A 21,060-nucleotide genomic window follows, 5' to 3' on the forward strand; every position below is an offset into this window, starting at 1 on the left:
CCTTTTGTAGTCATATAGATTTGACTTTACTTGAAGATGATACAGCCTCCTGAATACCATAAATCCTCGTTGGCCTTGGTTTCAATCCTGCTACAATTTTTCTCTCCTGCTTCCTCTGCGAGCTCTGCGCTTTGCTTTCCCTAATGTCTCAGACAGAATCTGTCAAGGGGAACAGTGGGATGAGAGTGGGCAAGTGCTCACTTTCCTAAAATAGGAGATGGTATCTTTCTAAGTACTTTCTCTTGTTCCCTGGTTGTAGAATACCTGATCAGGTTGAGGCTTGATACATTTTGAAAACTGAACACTGCAAATCTGCCTTGTTTAAATCTCGTAGTTTAAAAGCAGCTGAATTTGCTCACGCATCTCTCTTTTTTTTTAGCCATTCTGAATATAGAGGATGAGATTTGAGAACTGCGAGGCTGTAAGGCTGTAGTGTAGGAAAAGCACAGTTCCCAGTGAGCTGTTCCCGCATATGTGAATTCATCTGTAGGCATGTATGTGAAGGGAAGACAGGGCACCGAGTTCGATATGCCTTTAGCTTTTAGATTATCCTGACTGGAGAAAATGTCAATCTTCTTCACGTTAATGCTTATTGAATCCACATCATTTTTACAACCAGGTAAAAACAAGTTTTCTGCTGTAAAGTCAGACACATTAAAAATTTATAAGAACCTGTATTACTCAAAAATGCAAGGGATGGGACCAGTATGATAGAGGGGGGCAAAATTAAAGGAAAACCTGGACTCCTCATCTCTACAATGAGGGGATCCAGTGGCTGTTATGCTTTGAGGGCCATTTTCCTGCCTCGATTCAGGTTAAATTGTCCCCTTATAGAGAAGGGTCCCTGCAAATCAGTATAACTTGTCATCTTTAGACTATGACGAATCATTTTTAGACTGACGGTAGTGATCTGTTCCAAGATGACAGTGCTACAGAGGCCCTGAGAGGTCAAACATGCTGCAACTTAAGAAAACATAAGCAAATAGTAAAACACTGCAAATGAATGCAAAACAGACAATGGAAGTAAAAAATTTAATTAAAAAATATAAGACACAGTCCATTTACCATTGTGATTATTATCATGTGGTGAGAACACACTTTACCTGCAGCTTTTTCATCCTTACAAAAGTCTCAGTTTCTGTCACTTTTGCAGCTTTTATTGTCACATTATTGTCTTCCCAAAATCACTGCCATTGTGTTTTTTGAGCGTTTGCAGAGTTTTTCTACTTGCTGGTGGTGCTTAAATTGCAGTGCAACTGAGCTCCCAGGGGCTCTCATCTAAAGGGTCTTTGAATGTTTTGGTGAGAGTTAAGCTGACATGAATCATAGTGTATGGCTCATACAGTTAGAGATCTGGAATATTTTGGAAAATGTGTTAGACTGTGCTTTCCATACGCCATCAATGAAATACGACAATATTTTGGGAAAATGTTTGAGGCTCTTGTAGCTCAAATGCCAAAACTCACCGAAGCTGTTGAGTGTCCCAACAGTTTTTATTTGGTTTGCCTTTCATTTGTCACCTGTGTGTAGCTGTCCAATGTTCCCTCTAAGCTGCGCACGTGCGCAATTGCGCACTGCTGGCACGGTCTCTGCGCACAGAAAATCTGCGTTGCGCACAAAAAGAATCTAACCTGAATTGAAATTAAAATTAAAACTTTAACAATTCTGTTTTGCAGTGTTAGTCAGTAAGTGACTGGCTGCTCCCGTATGGGATTAGGACGATGCCACCTTATCCCACAGTCCAGCCAATGATGCGATTGACATTCGTATATACTCAACGTGGTTGACAGGCTATGACAACGTCCTGATGTGCCGACACCGGTGTTTTAGCTGGCAAAGCGGCGTGGCTGATGTAGAGCGAAGCCACGTTAATGACAACGTGTACAACCATTGGAGATGTGAGCAGGACAGACGGAACAATTGACGGAAAAAGTGTGGACTTTATACCAGTTTTTAAATTGTGTTGATAGGCCACGTAAAACCAGAGTTATGATAAAAATATCTGCAATGTTTGATTTTCTTCCTGAATACTATCGTTGTTTATATTTACTGCGGGAAGAAATGATAAAAACGGCGTTTTTTAAGGAAAACGCTCGAAAGCACTCTCCGTCTGTGCGCAAAAACAACACCAAAAAACCCCCACCCTTTCCTATTGGTCGAAAAAAGTACCATGTCGACCAATCAAAAAACGATATGGCAACGTGGCATCTAGTTGTTAAGAAACGGGGGGAAGTTTTAGGAGTGACGGCGGTGCTTTGAGATGTGAGAGATTTGCGACGTTTAGCGCAAATCTTGTGTAGTTAGTGTGTAGTTAGTGTGTAGTGTAGTCAATAGTTTTGTTGGTGTGTCAGAACAATGAGGCGGCTGCTGAATGTTACAGGTGTTACAGGTGTGATACATCTCCTGTTGTCAGGCCTGCAGGTATCAGGCTGTTGTTCTTCTTTATCTCATAGTGGACAGAAATTATTTTTTGGAGTGGCACAAATAATTTGTGTGGCATCAGATTTGATGCAGAACAGCTGATTGTTCTGTAAATAGTTTGAAATGTTTATTTAAAAAAACGCCTTGGCTACTTAAAAAAAAATAGCTGCAAAAAACTTTGTTGTTTGCCAAACTGAGTTACTTTTTTGAAGAAGTAACTATATAATTAATTGCCCAACATTGGTCATTATATACTGTATTTTGCAGACCGAGTTACAGGACTCTCTCCCAGACCACAGACTCATAATACAAGTCAGAGCTTTATAAAAAAAAAAAAAAAAAAGAAAGAAAGTTGTGTTTTCAAAATTGGAGTTCAAGTTATTTTTACTTCCAATAGTGTTAACATACTACACAGGTCATGAACAGGATTTTTTAAATTTTCATTGTAAGTGGGCTAAAGCAGTTAATTAAAAGTAGTCTAACAGAAATGTAAATGCTGTAATTTGATTATTTTAATAAACCATGTAACTTGGATGGATTAGATGCTGGCGTGACCACAGTGCACACGTCTGATGTCGCTCACAGTGGTCCAAGGGATCGCTCAGGGAGTTTGTGTGTTCGCTCAGACACATGAAAAATTAGAGGGAGCATTGGCTGTTACAACAAAACAGAGAGAACATTTGTAGCACATGCAGCTATAGCAGCTTTCAAAGTATGCCGACACTTTTTTATGTATGTGCTACTTTGGTGCTAACTTTTCATGTTCAAAGCAGACCCTTATATCCATGCCGTGCTGTCACACGGTCTTTTCCAGTCCACCTGTGCACCTACACACTCGTGCACACAAGGATACACTTCATTTAATAAATATATGAGTTGCAGCATGGTTTATTTTTATACATTATTGTAATATTCTTGAAGCTGTCCAAGCCATTTTATTTGTCTTGACTACTGTCACAACTTTTCCTATTTATCTGTATAGCACGCATTTTGTCACGCATTATCAGTCCATATACACAAATCTGTCTTCTGCTATAAACATCATTGATATACTGCTTGGGATCTACTCATCATCATTAGAGTACCGCATCTGACAAAAGAGGTCAGAAAGACTGTGTCCTTCCTGCCAGGAAAAGCTTTTGACAGCTTTTCCAAGACGGACGTGTCACATCGAAAATGTCATGGGATAATGTGCGATCAACAGGACTGACCTGCAGAAGGTCAGCGGCTCTCTGCTCCAGCTGAGAAGCACAGACTCTTCCAGAGAAACTAGAGCAGGGGGTCTGCCTTGTCCAGATTGCTAGTTATACAGGGAGGCAAAAATGTCACTGTACTCCTTCCATGACGGTACAAACTGTCAGCACCTTAAATGTCTTCTTGAAATGCACTTACAGAGTGGCTTTCCTCCGAAGCTTGAGAGGGGCACACAAAATAAGCTGTCATACAGACATTTTCTCCCTTTTGATGTGTGATAGGTTAGTGATATGGGCAAATTTGGCATTTTGCTTTTTCCATACGTCCTCGTCAGTGAGGTCAGCGACCAGGATAAGCCGCAGATTTGCCATAGATCAGATTCACTGCACTGGTCTTTTGTCAGGTTGGTAAATCATTTCTATATCCCCCCCTTTTTTTTCTAGAGAGCAGCGACTACAGCGAGGCCGAGGTTCTTCCCGACTCCTTCCCGTCAGCACCGGCAGAACCTCTCCCGGAATTCCTGCTAGAACCCGAGGATGCTTTCATAGTGAAGAACCGTCCAGTCCAGCTGCGCTGCCGTGCTTCACCCGCCACCCAAATCTACTTCAAATGTAACGGAGAGTGGGTGAACCAAAACGATCACGTCACTAGAGAGAGTCTGGACCAGATCACAGGTGAAGACCTGCACGCTCACACACTGTAAACACACACACACATACACACACAGTAATGTCACCTTGTATTTTACAGACATAAACATCATCCTCAATTACTAACATCATTTTCAACTACATAATCCATTAGCTCCTATAGGATTTTATGTACACGTTAACTGCTTTTGGCCTGCAGCCAATGCATTATTTATATGCACTGTGAAAAATCTGCCTCACTAATCTCTCACCCTCCTGCTCTCTCCTGTGTCCCTCCTGTGTCTCTCTTCTCTCACTCTCTCTCTCCCTTTCTCACTCCGCACAGGCCTGGTGGTGCGGGAGGTGGACATCTCAGTGTCAAGGACCCAGGTGGAGGAGCTGTTCGGACTGGAGGACTACTGGTGCCAGTGTGTGGCCTGGAGCTCAGCTGGCACCACCAAGAGCAGCCGCGCCTACGTTCGCATTGCATGTCAGTATCAAGGCGGCGTGTTTACACATGCTGCGCGTATGCGTGTGAGAGACAGAGTGAGAGAGCAAGAGGAAGAGAAACAGCGAAAGGGCAAATGTTTCCAACTTTCTCCTTGTCACACGCATCAGTTTAAGTATATATGCAAATAAATTGCCGTAACACTCCATCTTGGTCCCTGGTGGTAATGTGGGGCGCGGTGTGATTGACACGTCGCATGTTTATGAGAGTCTGGAGTGTGGAAAAATGACACAGTTACTGAGGCTTTTTGGGGCTTTGCCTGGTGTGTGTGTGTGTGCGTGTGACAGGCAGTGTCGCTGAGATAAACTGGGTGTCACTCTCTGCTGTCACAGGGCAGCCTTCACTAACTGCTGACTGCATGTGTGTCGCCCTCTGTAGACTTGAGAAAAAACTTTGAACAGGAGCCTTTGGGGCGGGAGGTGCGTCTTGAGCAGGAGGTGCTGCTGCAGTGTCGCCCCCCAGAGGGCATGCCTGCTGCCGAGGTAAATGCCTTTCTCCCCGCCGCCACTCTCATCACCTACACATGAGGATCGAATTTTTAACCCCCTATGAAATTTAAAGTTTCCCAAGGGCTTTTTTTTAAGAGCATGGGGTTTTCAACATTACAACATTTCTACACATACTAGCTCTCTTTAGAGAGCACAAATTATCTCTATTTGCACACAATAACAGAATTATTTCAGAAAAAAGTGATAAAAGCCAAGATTATTAGCCTCCTGAAAAACTGACCTTTTTATTTAGGCATATTACAAAACTGAGGGTTATCGTCCAATTTACACACAGCATAAAAACGTCAGCAAGGGTCTGAGCTGTCACTTGAGAAAGCATCACAGCAAAAACAAAAGAAATCAGTTTAGACTTAAGAAAAAGAATTGTTGATGCTCGCAAAGCAGGAGATGGATTTACAAAGTTATCGCAGCATTTCCAAGTGTCAAGAACTGGAGGGAGAAGTATGATCATGAAATTCAAAGCGAGCCATACAGTACAGAACAAGCCTGGCAGAGGCAGGAAGCAGAAGATTTCAAAGACTCTGGAAAGAAAAGTAGTAAGAGATGAGTCTAAAGACCCCAGAACAACTGCCAAGACACTAGTGAATGATTTAGTGACGAGAGGAACATGAGATGAAACTAGAGCGCTTTGACCGCAGAAACGCTGCTTATGTTTGGAGAAAGAAAGGAGAGACATACAACCCAAAGAGCAGTGACCCCATCGTGAAACATGGTGGTAGGAGTATTATGCTTGAGTATGACTGGAAGTAAGAATCTTGACAAGATAGAAGGAATCAGGAAGAAAAATGGATATGTGAAGATTTTGAAAGAAAACTTTCAAAGAAAACTACCTCCAAATGCTCAAAGTGAACGTTACTGACTGACCTGCACAAAACCCTGACTTGAATCGTAGTGAAAAATCTGTGGAGTGAACTGAAGGTCCATGCCAGAAGACCATGAAATCTGGACGAGATTGAGATGTTGGCCAAAGAAGAATGGGCTGGGATTGGTCAGGAGACGTGTGTGAGACGACTGCAGGCTGTTATGCAACAAAAAGGACGCACAATTGACCATTAGCATTGGGAGAGCTACTAATTTTGACCCTGGTAGTTTTTGTGTTTTCTGAATAAAAATTGTATTTATGTGCAAAGTAAAATATTCTAAGCATCTACAGTGGCTTGCAAAAGTATTTGGCCCCCTTGAACTTTTCCACATTTTGTCACATTACAGCCACAAACATGAATCAATGTTATTGGAATTCCAGGTGAAAGACCAATACAAAGTGGTGTACACGTGAGAAGTGGAACGAAAATCATACATGATTCCAAACATTTTTTACAAATAAATAACTGCAAAGTGGGGTGTGCGTAATTATTCAGCCCCCTGAGTCAATACTTTGTAGAACCACCTTTTGCTGCAATTACAGCTGCCAGTCTTTTAGGGTATGTCTCTACCAGCTTTGCACATCTAGAGACTGAAATCCTTGCCCATTCTTCTTTGCAAAACAGCTCCAGCTCAGTCAGATTAGATGGACAGCGTTTGACAGCGGGCTGAATAATTACGCACGCACCACTCTTCAGTTATTTATTTGTAAAAAATGTTTGGAATCATGTATGATTTTCGTTCCACTTCTCACGTGTACACCACTTTGTATTGGTCTTTCACGTGGAATTCCAATAAAATTGATTCATGTTTGTGGCTGTAATGTGACAAAATGTGGAAAAGTTCAAGGGGGCCGAATACTTTTGCAAGCCACTGTAAACTAAGACACGCATGTTTGGAAAAGCTGTGTTAAAAAATTCCTTGCTCTGTTTAACGGCTCTTTGGAAATACTTTTAAAAGAATGAATTTTTCATAGGGGGGCTAATTTGTTCCTCTTCTGTAGCCTTTTTAACACTTTCACACTCATATTTCTCCTCTTGATTCTGATGAGCAATAAACAACTCAAATCTATTTGTGTTGTGTTGTTTTGATTTCAGATTTATGCTCTGCAATCTGCAACAGCATAAAACAAAAGGAAAGAAAGCAAAGGGCGAGACTCTGACATTTTGACACCATTAATAAAAGACTCACTAAAACACGTAAAGAAATACGCTTGTGTCATGTTTTAACACCAATCAAGTCTAACTGTAAAACCTTGTATCTGAATTGCTTATTTTACCCACATTTGTGAAAGCTGTCTTCTTCTTTTTAGACACCTATTAACAGGAGAATTTTGACATAAAAAGCACGTTACGTAAATTTCAAAATAAAAGCACTTAGTATGCAATCACAAAACAGCACAAAGCTAAAATTTCTAAATTGGTTTAATTGTAAAATTATACCAATTTTGTTACTGTAATCAGTTAGTTATGGATTTTTGCCCATTGAAAAGGCAAAAATTAGTAAAAATAAAAGTGAATGAAAGACATTTTTCGAGAGAAGAAACAAATTTGTGTTTTTGCTTGGCAAAAACGATCACATTTTGACTGCGTGTTTGATCAATACTTTGTGTTGTGATGGCTTGATACACTGCAGGTTTACCGTGTTTACTGAATGGCTCTGTGCGTGGTGAGATGACTCATATTTATGCATGCACACCTGCTGATTTTATGTGAAAAAAAATATCTGCCAAAGAAAAATTTGAGTCAAAACTGAAAATAACACCGAGCATCTGAGACTGTGAGAGCTAATTTCTTGTTTTCTATATTTACTCATTGTAAGAAGCGGCTGATTTGTATTTTTTTATTTATTTTTTATGTTGGATAATTATAACTTTCATAACCTTTTTGAGGTTTCCTCATCTTTATTTTCAGCGGTATGTGTCGGCCTATTCTTGCTTGTCTCCAGGTTGACTGGCTGAAAAATGAGGACGTCATTGATCCATCGCAGGACTCCAATTTTCTGATCACGATTGATCACGATCTGATCATCAAGCAGGCCAGACTTTCGGACACGGCTAACTACACCTGTGTGGCTCGAAATGTGGTTGCCAAAAGACGCAGCAGCACAGCTACGCTTATTGTTTATGGTAACACATCCGTTTCGCCCCCCTCCACACCTCACACCTCACATTAATGATACATGTTTGCTTTGGATTAAAGAAAAAAAATATGAAATGCTGGTTATGAATGAGACTCGTGACAACATGTAGCCATTATCAGAATCATCTGTTTGGTTCTTTGGTTTAGTGATTCAATATGCTGAGCAATAACTGACTGAAAAAAACAATGAAATGCAACATTTTAGCCCCTCTTGTGTAAATCTTTAATACTGAGTGAACTTTATTAATGGTGGAATTTTTTCAGTAGATGTATAAATTTAAAGTTTAAAGTTCTGCCGGTAAACCTTTGATCTTTGGACTCGTTTAGATTATTTTTACTTTTATTATTATAAGAATGTTATTACCAACATTGCTGTAGACCAAGCAACTCCACTTTCTGCAACTGCAGCAGCCTCCCCCCAGCAGGAGACTGAACAATGCACACTAGAAATACTTAAATCGCGCACCCACAGCATGCACCAAAACCACAGCTTTACCCTACAACCAACAGGATCCCAAGCATCCACTGCCGATGTGCTGCTTTGAAAAATCTAATCTCCTATCAGGGCCCTACACAATATCAAGTATGATGTTTTAATGTTGCAGCTGATTGGTGTAAGTGTGGTAGACAGATTTCAGTAAATATACCTCAGGAGGTGATCCTGACCATCACTCACTGATATGTATGTTAAATATAATAGCAAGACTTGATAAAGTGATTGTCATTAATGTTAAAAATCATCCACGTATTAACTTCCAGACTTGCTCATTTTGTCTCATTTTGTGCGTCTCAGTGAGCGGAGGTTGGTCTTCGTGGACGGAGTGGTCGGAGTGTAACGCTCGGTGTGGGCGCGGCTGGCAGCGTCGAACACGCAGTTGCACCAATCCGGCCCCTTTGAACGGAGGAGCCTTCTGTGAGGGCCCGCCGGTGCAGAGAGTAACTTGCACCACGCTATGCCCAGGTGAAGACCAGAATACTCATTTGTTGATTTCTAAAATGTTCAGACTTTAAGCAAACAAACAGCTGCCAGTTCTGTTCCTCAACATGAGATAATTTATCTGAAAGTGCTCTATTGGGGTGATACGGTACTATGAGGTATTTAAGATAAGATGGGGCCTGATTCATCGAGACCTTGTATGTGAGGAGAAGGAGTTTAATGTCCATTCAGGATTTAACAGTGAAGAGAAGCCAGTATTGGAGAAATAAGCTCTTCTTTTTGGATCAACCAAAGGCTTTTCAGGGAGCATTTAAAGTGGCCTGACAATAATGAATTAGATTAATTAATGAATTGAACTAGTTTTTCAGCATCACTCTGAGACAGGATGTTTCTAATTTTAGAGATATTGTGCAAATGCAAGAAAGCAGATCTTCACATTTGTTTAAAATGCTCATTGAAAGACAAATCATGATAAAAAAAAAAATCCTCCCAGTGTTACTGGATGCCCGATTGATGCAATCGAGTCTAAGTACCTGGTTAGACACCAGACCTAGATCTTTGCTTTCTCCATTCACCATTCAGTTTCAATAAACGTTGTCTGATCATATTTGAGGTTGTGGTCCCTGTTAGTGAACTGAAGGCTGACCTTTAGAGAAAACCAGACGACTGTTTACTCCATCATAACTTTTTTCCAAAGAGGACAGAGGAGTGTTTGCTCTTGTGAAAGCCCTGGCTTCACTGTTAAGAGGTGCCTGCACTGGGAACACGGTGCTATGTTGTACAGTCACATAACATCCTGTCTAGACCACCCTAACTCCAAAGCACAGAATGGTTTTTTTCGTGCAAAATTGTTAAATTATGCACTTCGAGCCATTACATATGCATCAGACTGCATTATAACAGCATGCCCAACTCCCCTTTACCCGAAGCGATTAAACTGTTTTGCTGTTGGCTTACTGTAAAGTGACTCACATCTCTGTTTTCATTCCAGTGGATGGAGGTTGGACTGAGTGGGCAAAGTGGTCCGCCTGTGGGACAGAGTGCACCCACTGGCGCAGCCGAGAGTGCCAAGCCCCCCCACCCATAAATGGAGGAAAGCACTGCAGTGGCAGCATGATGGAGAGCAAGAACTGCACTGAGGGGTTATGTGCAAGAAGTAAGTGTCCAATATGTTGGAACTGGATGTTAAACATCAAAGCTGGGTAAATATTTGGCTTATGTATATGTATGTGTATTTCTTCATGTATGTAATGTAACCTAATACTCTCCCCTGCCTTTTAATAGAGACCACCATCTGTTGAATTCACTCACTGATGCTTATAGTTAATAGAAGATGGTGTTATTGATGTATCCATAGGGGTCATTTCCCTAACAGCATAATTTCTCCTTCAGGCGGTTTTTGAATTGATCTCGCAGGCGGCGATTTCTTTGCTCACACTTTTATAAGACGTATTGTATTTCAAAGCTATTTTGTAAGGAACTGTATTCCCGAGGCGTTGAGCCACTGCAACATGGTGAGAGATATAAAAGGGGGGGGGGAAAGAGAGGGAAATCGCAGACAGATGTTTCAGGAGGAAAAATTCAGGTTCACAAGGAGAGCAGGCAACTGATCCACATCTAAAGAACCACAGATGGAGAGAGAGAGAGGGGGGAAAGAGAAAGATAGAGCAAATCTAAGCAAAGGGAGTGCGTGGAGTGGGAAGCGAGCATGACACAGCCAAGTCGAAAAATTAGCACAGGGAAGAGCATATGAGAGTGAGTCAGACTCGCGCTGACACCCAATGTGCAGCCCGTGATGAGCTGGGAGGAATCCAGCTGACAGCGCATTAGAATCTTAGAGATGCACATCCACAAAAGGCAGGGCGAGAGAGATACATTCGAGCACACGCTTAAAAAACACACACAGAGATGCAAACACGCCCAAGCATGCAGACAAACCTTCTAAATTCACGTGCAGCGGGGTTGAAGAAGGTGTGTGTGTCGCAGGGGGGATCATATGCACACTCAAAGCAATGATGAGCGTCAACCGTGTCAGCCACACACACACGAGTCCTGACATAAACAAGCTTCCACAGAGCACCCACGGAATACGCCGCTGTCCGATCCGGCTGCACGTAGCCGGCGTTCTAAGGAGGCCATCGGGGAAAAAAACGAGCACTCGAGTGGCTCTGACAGGGAGCGAGGATGAGAAGCACTGTGCTGTAGAAAATCTGTAAATATGTCACTTGGCAAACTACAAGTTACTGACTGACTTATTCATGTTCCCAGCACATTATGTATGATTATCCCGTGGTCACAAACACACCTGATGATATTAGAGCTCTTTGCATTCCTCGCACGCTTTAATCAGAAATCAGACGCTCGCTCTTTACCTCACGCATTGTTAATCCCTCCGAGGATCAGCTAAATACCCCGAGTCGTAAATGTGCAAATGCTCTGAGACACCGCAAACCCTCATCTTCATCGCATCCTGGTAGATTCTAATTGCAATTGGACAAATGGCAGCATCTGGGGAAGCCATTTGTGCGTTCTGATGATGCCACGGAGAGACGCTTATTTGATTTGAGATCTAGTCAGCGACACAATCCTGAAAGATGGTTTCCATATTTCCTCAAACCACTTAGTGATGATTCAGGCTGGTGTTATCATAGGAATGATTGTTCCCGTCAGCGGAGATGGTTTTTGTGTCCTCATAGGATGAAGAGGATGACATTCAGGTTTCAGTCTACATGGTGTCAGTCATGTACCACACAACCGCCAGAGTCCTGGTTCATTTTCTGAAGCAGCCTCATCCATATGATACTGATATCATTCAGCATGTTATTTTTCCTCGTGCCACAAATAAACAGTTATGCTGAAATTTACTTCACATTTTCGCACATTTCTAGAAGAGGTTTGTTTGTTTTTTTTATATGAATTTATCATTTCTTGCCTGTAGTATGCATTTTATGTTCACACACTGAGCTATTGTTTACGTTCCTGTCTTGGCTTTGTATTATGTTATTGCATCTTTCATTTGCATAACAAACCAGTCCACCCATTTTTTACATTATGTTTTTTTTCTTTTCTTCTTTTGTTTTTTTTCTTTCTCCTGTTCAAACAGATAAAAAGATTTCTATTGAACATACAAGCCATCGTAAGTCCACCTTCCCGTGACTTTGCTCTTTCACCGCTTCACGCCGCTTGCCTTTTGCGTTGTGTGTGTTGTGTGTCTCTGCTCACGCAGGTTAGGACTCCTAACATCTTGCGTTAGCACATGGGGCTGAATGCGTGCAGCTTTTTGTGTTGCCTGTCTGTCCGTGCTTTTATGTCAGCTTGCATCACGTTCAGCGTAGACACACCTCACCTTCTTGTCCAGCCTGCTTATGAGTGTTGTTATCCACGCTTGTCTAGTGTGTTGACTAAGTGTAACATTGGTTTCAGAGCTGACTCAGTCCTAGCACGTCTCATCTTTTCTATAGAAGCTTGTTGTGATTGTAAAAGGGGAGGAAAAAAAGCAGTATCTGATTACAAAATGCTGGTGTGATTACACATACTGCCCAGAATGGTTCAGCGGGAGCTACTCCGTCATGACAACTCTGTTATAGAGTGAGCAAAATGACATGCCTCTAAGCTGAGACTCCTTGATCCATAGGCTGTGTGGTAGAAGCACAGCGCTCGCTGGAGAAAAGCCCTTGATTTCTGTCTGACTCTAAGTTAATCTGTGATATAGTTTACATTTGATGTGATGGTAATTCCTCCAGCTCAATGTGATGTGGACTCAGGGGAGAGCAGCCTTAGTAATGCACCTAATTCGCTATTGTTCCGTTTCTGGTAATAAGTGTGGACGGCTGTCCGATTCGGTTCAATCGCGCCACGTGAGCATGGGAGCTCTCCTCTCCCACAGCCCGCCTGCCTCCGGCTTTCTTATCCTCCACCCTCTCTTCAGCTCTAACCGCTGCTCTGTAGTGTCTTTGGTTGTCTTCTTTCCTCAAGCACTGCTATCCTTATCTCCTCTCCCCTCCTCAACACACTTATAATCCCTCTGTCCTCTCTACAAATCACAACCTTATCTAACTTCTTCCTGTCCCTTTTGCCAAATTGCCTCTCATCTAGCTCTCTCTCCTCCTGTGTGTGTATCTAGGCCGTCTACTCCTTCTCCCTTTCCTTTTTTTTTTTTTTTTTTTTTTTTGCTCCTCTTCGTCTCCCGCCAACTTTGCTCCTTGTCTTCTCTTCTTTGCTACTGTGGCGCGACTCCCTCACGTGTCTGGTTTGGGTCTGGCTGTGGCGAGCCTGCTGACCAGTCACAACCAATCACCCAGCCGGAGACGAGGGAGGGAGCTCGGTGGGGAACAGGTGAAGTTAGGGCCAAACACCCCCTGGAGGAGCTGTTTATTAATGGGCCTTTCAGGGATGATTTCTATATTTAAACTGACCACATGGTGCATAGTGACAGGCAGACCAGAGTGAAGCAATCTTAAAGTATGTCTTTAAAAACAACAAAGTGTCCACAAGTACTCCAAAGCCACAAGAATTATTGGTCCCATTCCTCATAATCATCATCATTTTTAATGCACTTCCAGTGGAACAGATGGGCAAGAAAATCCACGGGCTTTGCTCCGTGTAAAAATTCATTTCTAAGTTTCAGCGAAAGCTACGAGGCTTAAGCTGCCTGATTTTCTAGGTATGAATAAATCCATCTTTTTCTCCCCTGATACCAATGATACTCAGAGTATCTGCATATGCTCAGATACCAGGGCTCTCTTTTCCTCTGCTTACTGCATGCAGCTCGCTGTTATCTTTTTTATGGAAAGTAACACTATAACAGGGGATTAAAGTCTCAGACTGCAGAAACAGTCAATTTTATCATATCATTGAAAAGACAATGCAATTACTGGTCACATAATGGACTGTATGGTGATTTAATATATCAGATCAGTGGAGTATTTTCTGTTTGAAGCTTTTCAATATTTATTGATCGCCTTCTGTTTCCTGGACAACATGTTTATGTTGAGCTGTAATAGTACGATGATCACTAAAATGACCGTAACTCTAGTCGATACACCCTTGATTCATCTTTCTGTGAAGCTTCATAGCATGTTTAAGGGAGGTGGCGGTTTTTAGAGGTTGGGGGCAATTGATTTGACGGTGCAAATTGAGATAGACGGGGAGGGGGAGCGGGTAAATGCAATAGAATGCAGTAGGGGTCCTGTGGTGGGTAGCAGCGCTCAAGCCTCTGCTGCTTAGGACTTTAGCCCATGTGGTATGCGGGCTGAGTATTTTGTGCCCCATCTGTTACATCATAATCATGCTGGGGAGGTCATTCAAGTGCAGCAACTAGAGCGTTGAGTCGGTCTGCTATTTGTGCCAGTGCTGTTTTAAAGAGAAATGAAACGAACTAGCTAGACTCACTAACAGACACTTTATTAGGTACACCTTACTAATACCAGCTTGGACACCTTTCTGCCTTCAGAACTGCTTTAATTCTTTGTTGCATAGATTAAACAAGATTGGCTACACATCCATGATGTGAATCTCCCGATCCTCCACATCCCAAAGGAGCTATACTGGATCTGTCACCAGATCTGAGATCTGTTCAGTATTGAACAGATCTCAGATCTGTTCAATATTGGACTCAATTTATTCCAATAATACATTTTTATAATAACAACAGATGTCAGTGAATTTAAAATATATGTGACCACGATATATATATCGTGGTCACAAAAGGATAGACATGGTCAGCAACAATACTCAAGTTGGCTGTGGTGTTAAAAAAATGCTCAGTTGTTACTAAGGGCCCCAAAGTGTCCCAAGAAAATCTCCCCCTCACCATTACACCACCATCAGCAGCCTAAACCACTGATACAGGCAGCATGGATCCATGCTGAGACTCGTCAGACTAGGCAATGTTTTTTCAGTCTTCTATTGCCCAAGTTTGGTGAGCCTGTGTGAATTGTAACCTCAGTTATTTATTGGAGTGGTATCAGTGTGGTTTTCTGTTGCTGCAGCTCATCTGCTTCAAGGTTCATGGTGTTGTTCAGAGATGCTCTTCTGCAAATTTTGGTTGAAATAAGTGGCTACTTGAGTAGCCGTTGCCTTCCTATCAGCTCAAAGCAGCCGGACCCTTCTCCTCTGACCTCTGGCGTCAACAACAATACCACACTTAAATCACCTTTTTTCCCCATTCTGAGGCTCAGTTTGAACTTCAGCAGTTCATCTTCACCATGTCCACAGGCCTAAATGCAATGGCTGCCATGGCTGCCATTGGCTGATTAAATATTAGCATAAAAGAACAGTTGAACAGGCGTACCTAAAAAAGTGGGCAGTGTATTTCAGCTATGCCTGATCTAAAAAGGCCGAAAACACAAATTGATTTATTTTAACACAGATAAATCTGATTATTTTTTTTATTAATAACAGATGTTACTAATTACATCACAGTTTCCCAGAGCTCATTTCTTGAGTTTTAGAAAAGTTTTTTTTACCCCACTCAATACATTGAACCCCAAACAAATTGGATTTACAGTTATATAAGAGAAAAACTGATTTTTTAAATATTTTTTATTTTCAAGACTCTGTTTTTCGTCTGATGATGGGCTAATGAATTAATCAGCAAATGCTTTCAGCACTAACTTAGACTTCCATGACTAATTTATTCTGCTTACTCTACAGCATGTAGTAAATCAGATATGCCATACATTATGCTTCCTTCCCTCATGGTTTTCCCTTGCAGATGTAAATGTGTGTTTTCATCTGAGTCTCTTGATGATGTCTTGGCTTTCTGTCCCTCTTTCAGCCCTGGCTCCAGGTATGGGTGTAGCAGTCTACACGGTTCTCGTGGCCCTGCCGCTGAGCGTAATAATGGCACTGTGCGTGGGAGTGCTCGCATATCGCCGCAGATGCCGACATCTCCACGGAGACATCACCGATTCTTCATCAGCTCTCACCACCGCGTTCCACCCTGGCAACTACAAACCTCCCAGACAGGGTGAGTTTGCACACGCATGCATCCTCGCATGAGTCGGCAGGTATTTGCACTCAATTATTTTTTGCATTATTCCTTTTTTTTCCCCCACAGCTATTCTTGTTTTTTCTTATTTTCATAGAGACACTGTCCCTGCTCATTTTTATCATCGCGTTCCTATTTATATCATCCCATAAATTAATTCTCTTATGCCATTATCTCCTCTCAGTCAGCTCTCCATTCTTTACTGCGTTACATTTTTTACATTTTAAACATTCGTCATGGTGTCCTTTCTCTTGCTCTTGCCATCAAATATTAATTAGTAACATTAATCCATTTCACTGGCGTCACTTTCGGCTCTCTCAGCCCTGCTCGTGTCATTTCTAGTGATAAGCTCCTCTCTTCTCCCGTGCCCACAGATAACCCTCACCCTCTACATCCCTCAGCTCCTCCAGATCTGACAGCCACAGCGGGGGCTTTCCGCGGGCCGCTCTTCTCCCTCCAACAAGGGGTCAACGACAGCCCCCACAAAATCCCCATGACCACCTCTCCGTTGCTGGACCCCCTGCCCAGCCTGAAAATAAAGGTGTACAACTCCTCCACGCTTTCTTCCCTGGAGCTTCCCAATGACATAAGCTCAGGTGACGGAGAGATCCTCAGCTTAAAGTCGGTGGGTACCGTGGGCAGAGAGCGAGAGTATCACACCCACACGCTATCCAGAGAGGCTGGGTTGAGTACAAGCGCCACGCTTGGAAATCTAGGAGGACGCCTCACTATTCCCAATACAGGTACAAAGCTGATGCCATTTGTAGCTAGTGTTAACTGAAGACACCTTTAAAAGACACGACAAAATAAATCATGACCTCCTTCTCTTTTTTAGGTGTAAGTTTGCTGGTCCCCCCTGGCACAATCCCCCAGGGGAAGTTCTATGAAATGTACCTCATCATCAACAAGTGGGACAAAACAACGTGAGTGCCCCTCTGTTTCTTAATTCTTTATTTCTCTTATCTGCTTCACACATAGAAGGCAGAATAAACCTTAGTCTCACCTCAATCAGAAAACTTTCTGTTGCAAGACTTGCTTCTACTTCTGAGGATAAAAATATCAACAACTTGTCCCAGCCTTTAACTTAAAATTGTAGAAACTACTTCAGCTGCTCCCTTATTCGCAAGGGTTCACCACGGCGGGTAGCTCCGGGTGTTTGATTTAAGTTAGCATGTTCCAAACATATCTGCCATTTTCTTTTAAAAATGAAGCGTGTGCATGTGTGTGATATTTACAGGTTACCCTCTGAGGGCAGTCAGACTGTACTCAGTCCTGTGGTGAGCTGTGGTCCATCTGGTATGCTGCTGAATCGCCCCGTTGTCCTTACTTTGCCACACTGTGCCCAGCTAGACACGCCAACACCTGACTGGACTCTCACACTGAAAACGCAAACGCATCAAGGAGCATGGGAGGTGAGACAGCCTCACGCTGGTATCAAATGACGAATGCCTTCTTTTTGTTGCTCTTTTTAGGGTCACTGATTGCTCCTTTTATCTCCATTCAGGAGGTGCTGACTGTAGGGGAGGAGACTTTGTCGTCCCCGTGCTACCTGCAGCTGGAGGAGGAGTGCTGTCACGTTCTCATGGAGCAGCTTGGAACATACGGCCTTGTGGGCCAGTCGTGCCCTCCACAGCCTGCCTGCAAGCGCCTGCAGCTGGCTCTCTTCGCCCCCCGCGCACCATGCCTCTCCCTGGATTACAGCCTCCGGATCTACTGTATCCATGACACCCCACATGCACTCAAGGTGCTGCTCTCGTGTTTATGCATCTGTGTGGGTTTATGTTGCTGTCTCCATGCGTGCACTTTAATCAGTTTGCCCCGTTGCTTGTCTGCAGTTTCCTGTTTCTGTTGCTGCTTTCTATTCATTTGTCTTTCTGCTCTCCTGAAGCATTTTCTTATACTGGAAAACATTCCAAAATTAATTAGGTCTTATTTATTCCACGTTTTTTTATTTCCTTAGCAAAACATGGTACCAACACACATATACTGTGGCACTTCCAAAGGTGTATAAACTTAAAAATAAATAAATAATCATCAGATCTGCTAAAAAAATAGCCTTGTTTGAGTTTATTATGTCACTAAAAAGTGAGATATAACACGACTCTGAAGAGATGCGAAGCAAAAAATAATGTAACACAAAAGATCCTGCATAAGACTTGGACATGCAAAACCAAAAAGCATAGCAAGAAATAAAATTAAATGAACTATAAATAGAAAATAACATAGACAAGGTGTATTATATTGAAGCATGTCACAGAATAAAAACATTAAAAGTTAATATAGCTTATTTCCATAGTGGTTCTGGGCGATAGAGGAGTACCATCCCCTTTCAACTCTGCAGGTCCATCTCATTTCTCCAAATTAAATTTGGTGCAATACATTGAGTTTTCATGTCCCGCAGGAAGCAACGGCTCAAAATAGTAGAGCAAAATACAAAAACTGTACCAAACACAAAGCGAGCGTTCGATTCAGTGGAAAAATATTTTCCCTCTGTCGGACCAGCCAGGATAGTAAACATGAGCGCGCCGTGTGCAGTATATTGGCATCCCGCTGCATGATTTCTGGCTGGAAAAGTTCAAACAGCTTTTAAACTGTTAGCTCAGAGCATTTCCATTTGGACACATTTTAATTAGGCATCTTTTGAAAGCATGATCTTGCAATGTGAGGGGATGAGCCCGCGCTAAAACCAAATAAATAAAGCCCTAAGCCCGTCTTCTATGGCTTTCTGTGCAGGAGGTGCTGGATTTGGAGAGGAGTCTGGGTGGAGTTTTGCTGGAAGATCCCAAGCCGCTGCTCTTCAAAGATAGCTACCACAATCTGCGACTGTCCATCCACGACATTCCCCACACTTACTGGAGAAGCAAACTTCTGGCCAAGTACCAGGTGACATAATGCAGCAGATAGACTCGTTATAGATATATGCATATATATATATACATAATATGCATCATATATTATATGTATGCCTGAAGTCCAACTGATATTCACCAGATTTTTAAATAACCTTATCACATCAACATCATTGCATTGCTGATTTGCAGCATTTAGGTTTTTGTCACAGACCTAAACTGTTTTTGATATTTCATTATTGTGGTTTTAAGTGTGAAACACCACCACCACACTCATGTTCTTTGTGAAATGACTTGTTTCTTCCATCAGTGCAGTCTGGCTGTACGTGAATAGAAGAGAACAGAACACAGAAGCTTTAAAAAATCTGATACAGACCAGTGACAAATTAAGGTGTCTTTTTAAATTGCAGGGCAGCTGAGCACTGGCTCTAAAAGTCTCTGGCAGTCTACTGAAGTGATTAAACAGCGTTCTTTAAAAAGATATTCCCTCATTTAGGGTTTTGATCATGGTGGCGGCGAGAGCTGTCTAAAACCTCAGTCCAAAATCTCCCATAGGTGTTCAGTTGGCTTGAGCTCTGATGATAGTGATGATAGCGATGACCATGGCATATAATTTAAATCATTCTCATGCCATAAGGTTCGGGACATTGTCATCCAGAGACCGACCACTCCCACCAGGATAGAAAGGTTTCATTTAAGGATGAAGCTGATCGCTCATGCCAACTTTGTACTGTGCAGTTGCCTGAATTATACCAGGAAAATGCCTCCCACAGCTAAACAAAACAACCAGATCAACTCACTGGGGTGCTCAGGCTCAGGCTTTTCCTTTAATTTGTCATAATGAGCAGTACTACACAAGCTAAAACAGTAATCTTGCTTCACTTCAATAAGAGGGCTATTTTACAAATGTTATAGCATACTTGACTGCTGTAAACACTCAAAGTCTCTCCTGCATTCTCTTGGCAGGAAGATTGCAGTCTGAACCGTTTCTGAATAAACAAACAGAAAATCTGATAGTGCTTCTAATTTATGGACAGTGCGATTTAGAAATAAATTATCCTCCAACGCACAGAGACCCAGTTGGTGGAAACACCCACTATCAAAATAAAGCATACTGCACAGACCTTTAATGGAAACTGCATTCTAGATGATCCCAGATTGTGCTGCTTGGGAAGAGGCCGCTTTAATCACAGTGGTAGAGAGCCTTTTTTTTTCCTGGCTTTTCCTGTTTACCGCTTTTGTCTGTGTGACAGGAGATACCGTTTTATCACATTTGGAGCGGCAGTCAGAGACCCCTGCATTGCACCTTCAGCCTGGAGAGAGGCAGCCTGGCTGTGTCGCAGCTCACCTGTAAGATCTGCGTCCGGCAGGTGGAAGGGGAGGGACAGATATTCCAGCTGCACACTGACATCCAGGAGGTAATGGTGATGTCTGAGAAAATGCTTGCGCACACACGCACACACACAGATAACGCTGCAATGCAGCTGCACAGTTACTCTAATCATTACAAAGGTTGGTCTCAGTGCTTCTCGACGCCTCTGCTCTTCCAGACTTTACCTCCGCACTCGCCCCTCCCCTCAGGAGGAACGTGCCTACCTTCCTCTCAAGTGGGACCTTATGCCTTTCGCTTGCCTGGCTCCATCCGCCAGAAAATCTGCGCCAGTTTGGATGCACCCAGCGCTCGAGGATGTGACTGGAGGCTACTGGCTCGCAGTCTGGGCTTTGACAGGTCAGATAAAGCACGTTTGTTACCTGAGTTGCATTTTGAAACGACTGTAGGAGCTGCAGTCTTCATCACTGTCTGATATGAGATGATTTAAAGAGGCCTCAGAGGTCAGTTTAGAATTGGGTTTAAGTGAATTAAATTTAGACAGACGAATGTGAAAAGTCATGTTATATCTGCCCGTACTGATTAGAATCTCAAAAGCTGGGCTTGAATATTAAGTTAAAAAATATGATTCAGTCATGCGTGTTATATAATGTTACAAAAATCCATCTTGCTAATTATCTAACCCTGCCT

At 42.5% G+C, this 21,060-nt stretch overlaps 1 protein-coding gene across 2 annotated transcripts in view; it reads left to right on the forward strand.

Annotated features, from left to right (window-relative positions):
* unc5b (unc-5 netrin receptor B) overlaps positions 1-21,060 on the forward strand; it is a 55,667-nt gene that overhangs the window by 31,612 nt on the left and 2,995 nt on the right. The window contains exons 2-16 of one of the 2 annotated variants that reach the window (XM_039621350.1): positions 4,059-4,289; positions 4,591-4,734; positions 5,131-5,234; positions 8,070-8,250; positions 9,057-9,224; positions 10,192-10,356; positions 12,304-12,336; positions 15,979-16,170; positions 16,566-16,934; positions 17,027-17,114; positions 17,429-17,603; positions 17,696-17,935; positions 18,925-19,074; positions 20,294-20,458; positions 20,591-20,769. In XM_039621350.1, the coding sequence (XP_039477284.1) occupies positions 4,059-4,289; positions 4,591-4,734; positions 5,131-5,234; positions 8,070-8,250; positions 9,057-9,224; positions 10,192-10,356; positions 12,304-12,336; positions 15,979-16,170; positions 16,566-16,934; positions 17,027-17,114; positions 17,429-17,603; positions 17,696-17,935; positions 18,925-19,074; positions 20,294-20,458; positions 20,591-20,769 (2,584 nt within the window). The remainder of the gene's footprint in view (positions 1-4,058; positions 4,290-4,590; positions 4,735-5,130; positions 5,235-8,069; positions 8,251-9,056; positions 9,225-10,191; positions 10,357-12,303; positions 12,337-15,978; positions 16,171-16,565; positions 16,935-17,026; positions 17,115-17,428; positions 17,604-17,695; positions 17,936-18,924; positions 19,075-20,293; positions 20,459-20,590; positions 20,770-21,060) is intronic. The other variant, XM_039621351.1, reaches the window with a different exon arrangement.

The sequence above is a fragment of the Oreochromis aureus genome, linkage group 13 (genome assembly GCF_013358895.1).
Source record: "Oreochromis aureus strain Israel breed Guangdong linkage group 13, ZZ_aureus, whole genome shotgun sequence".
Classification (NCBI taxonomy): Eukaryota; Metazoa; Chordata; class Actinopteri; order Cichliformes; family Cichlidae; genus Oreochromis; species Oreochromis aureus.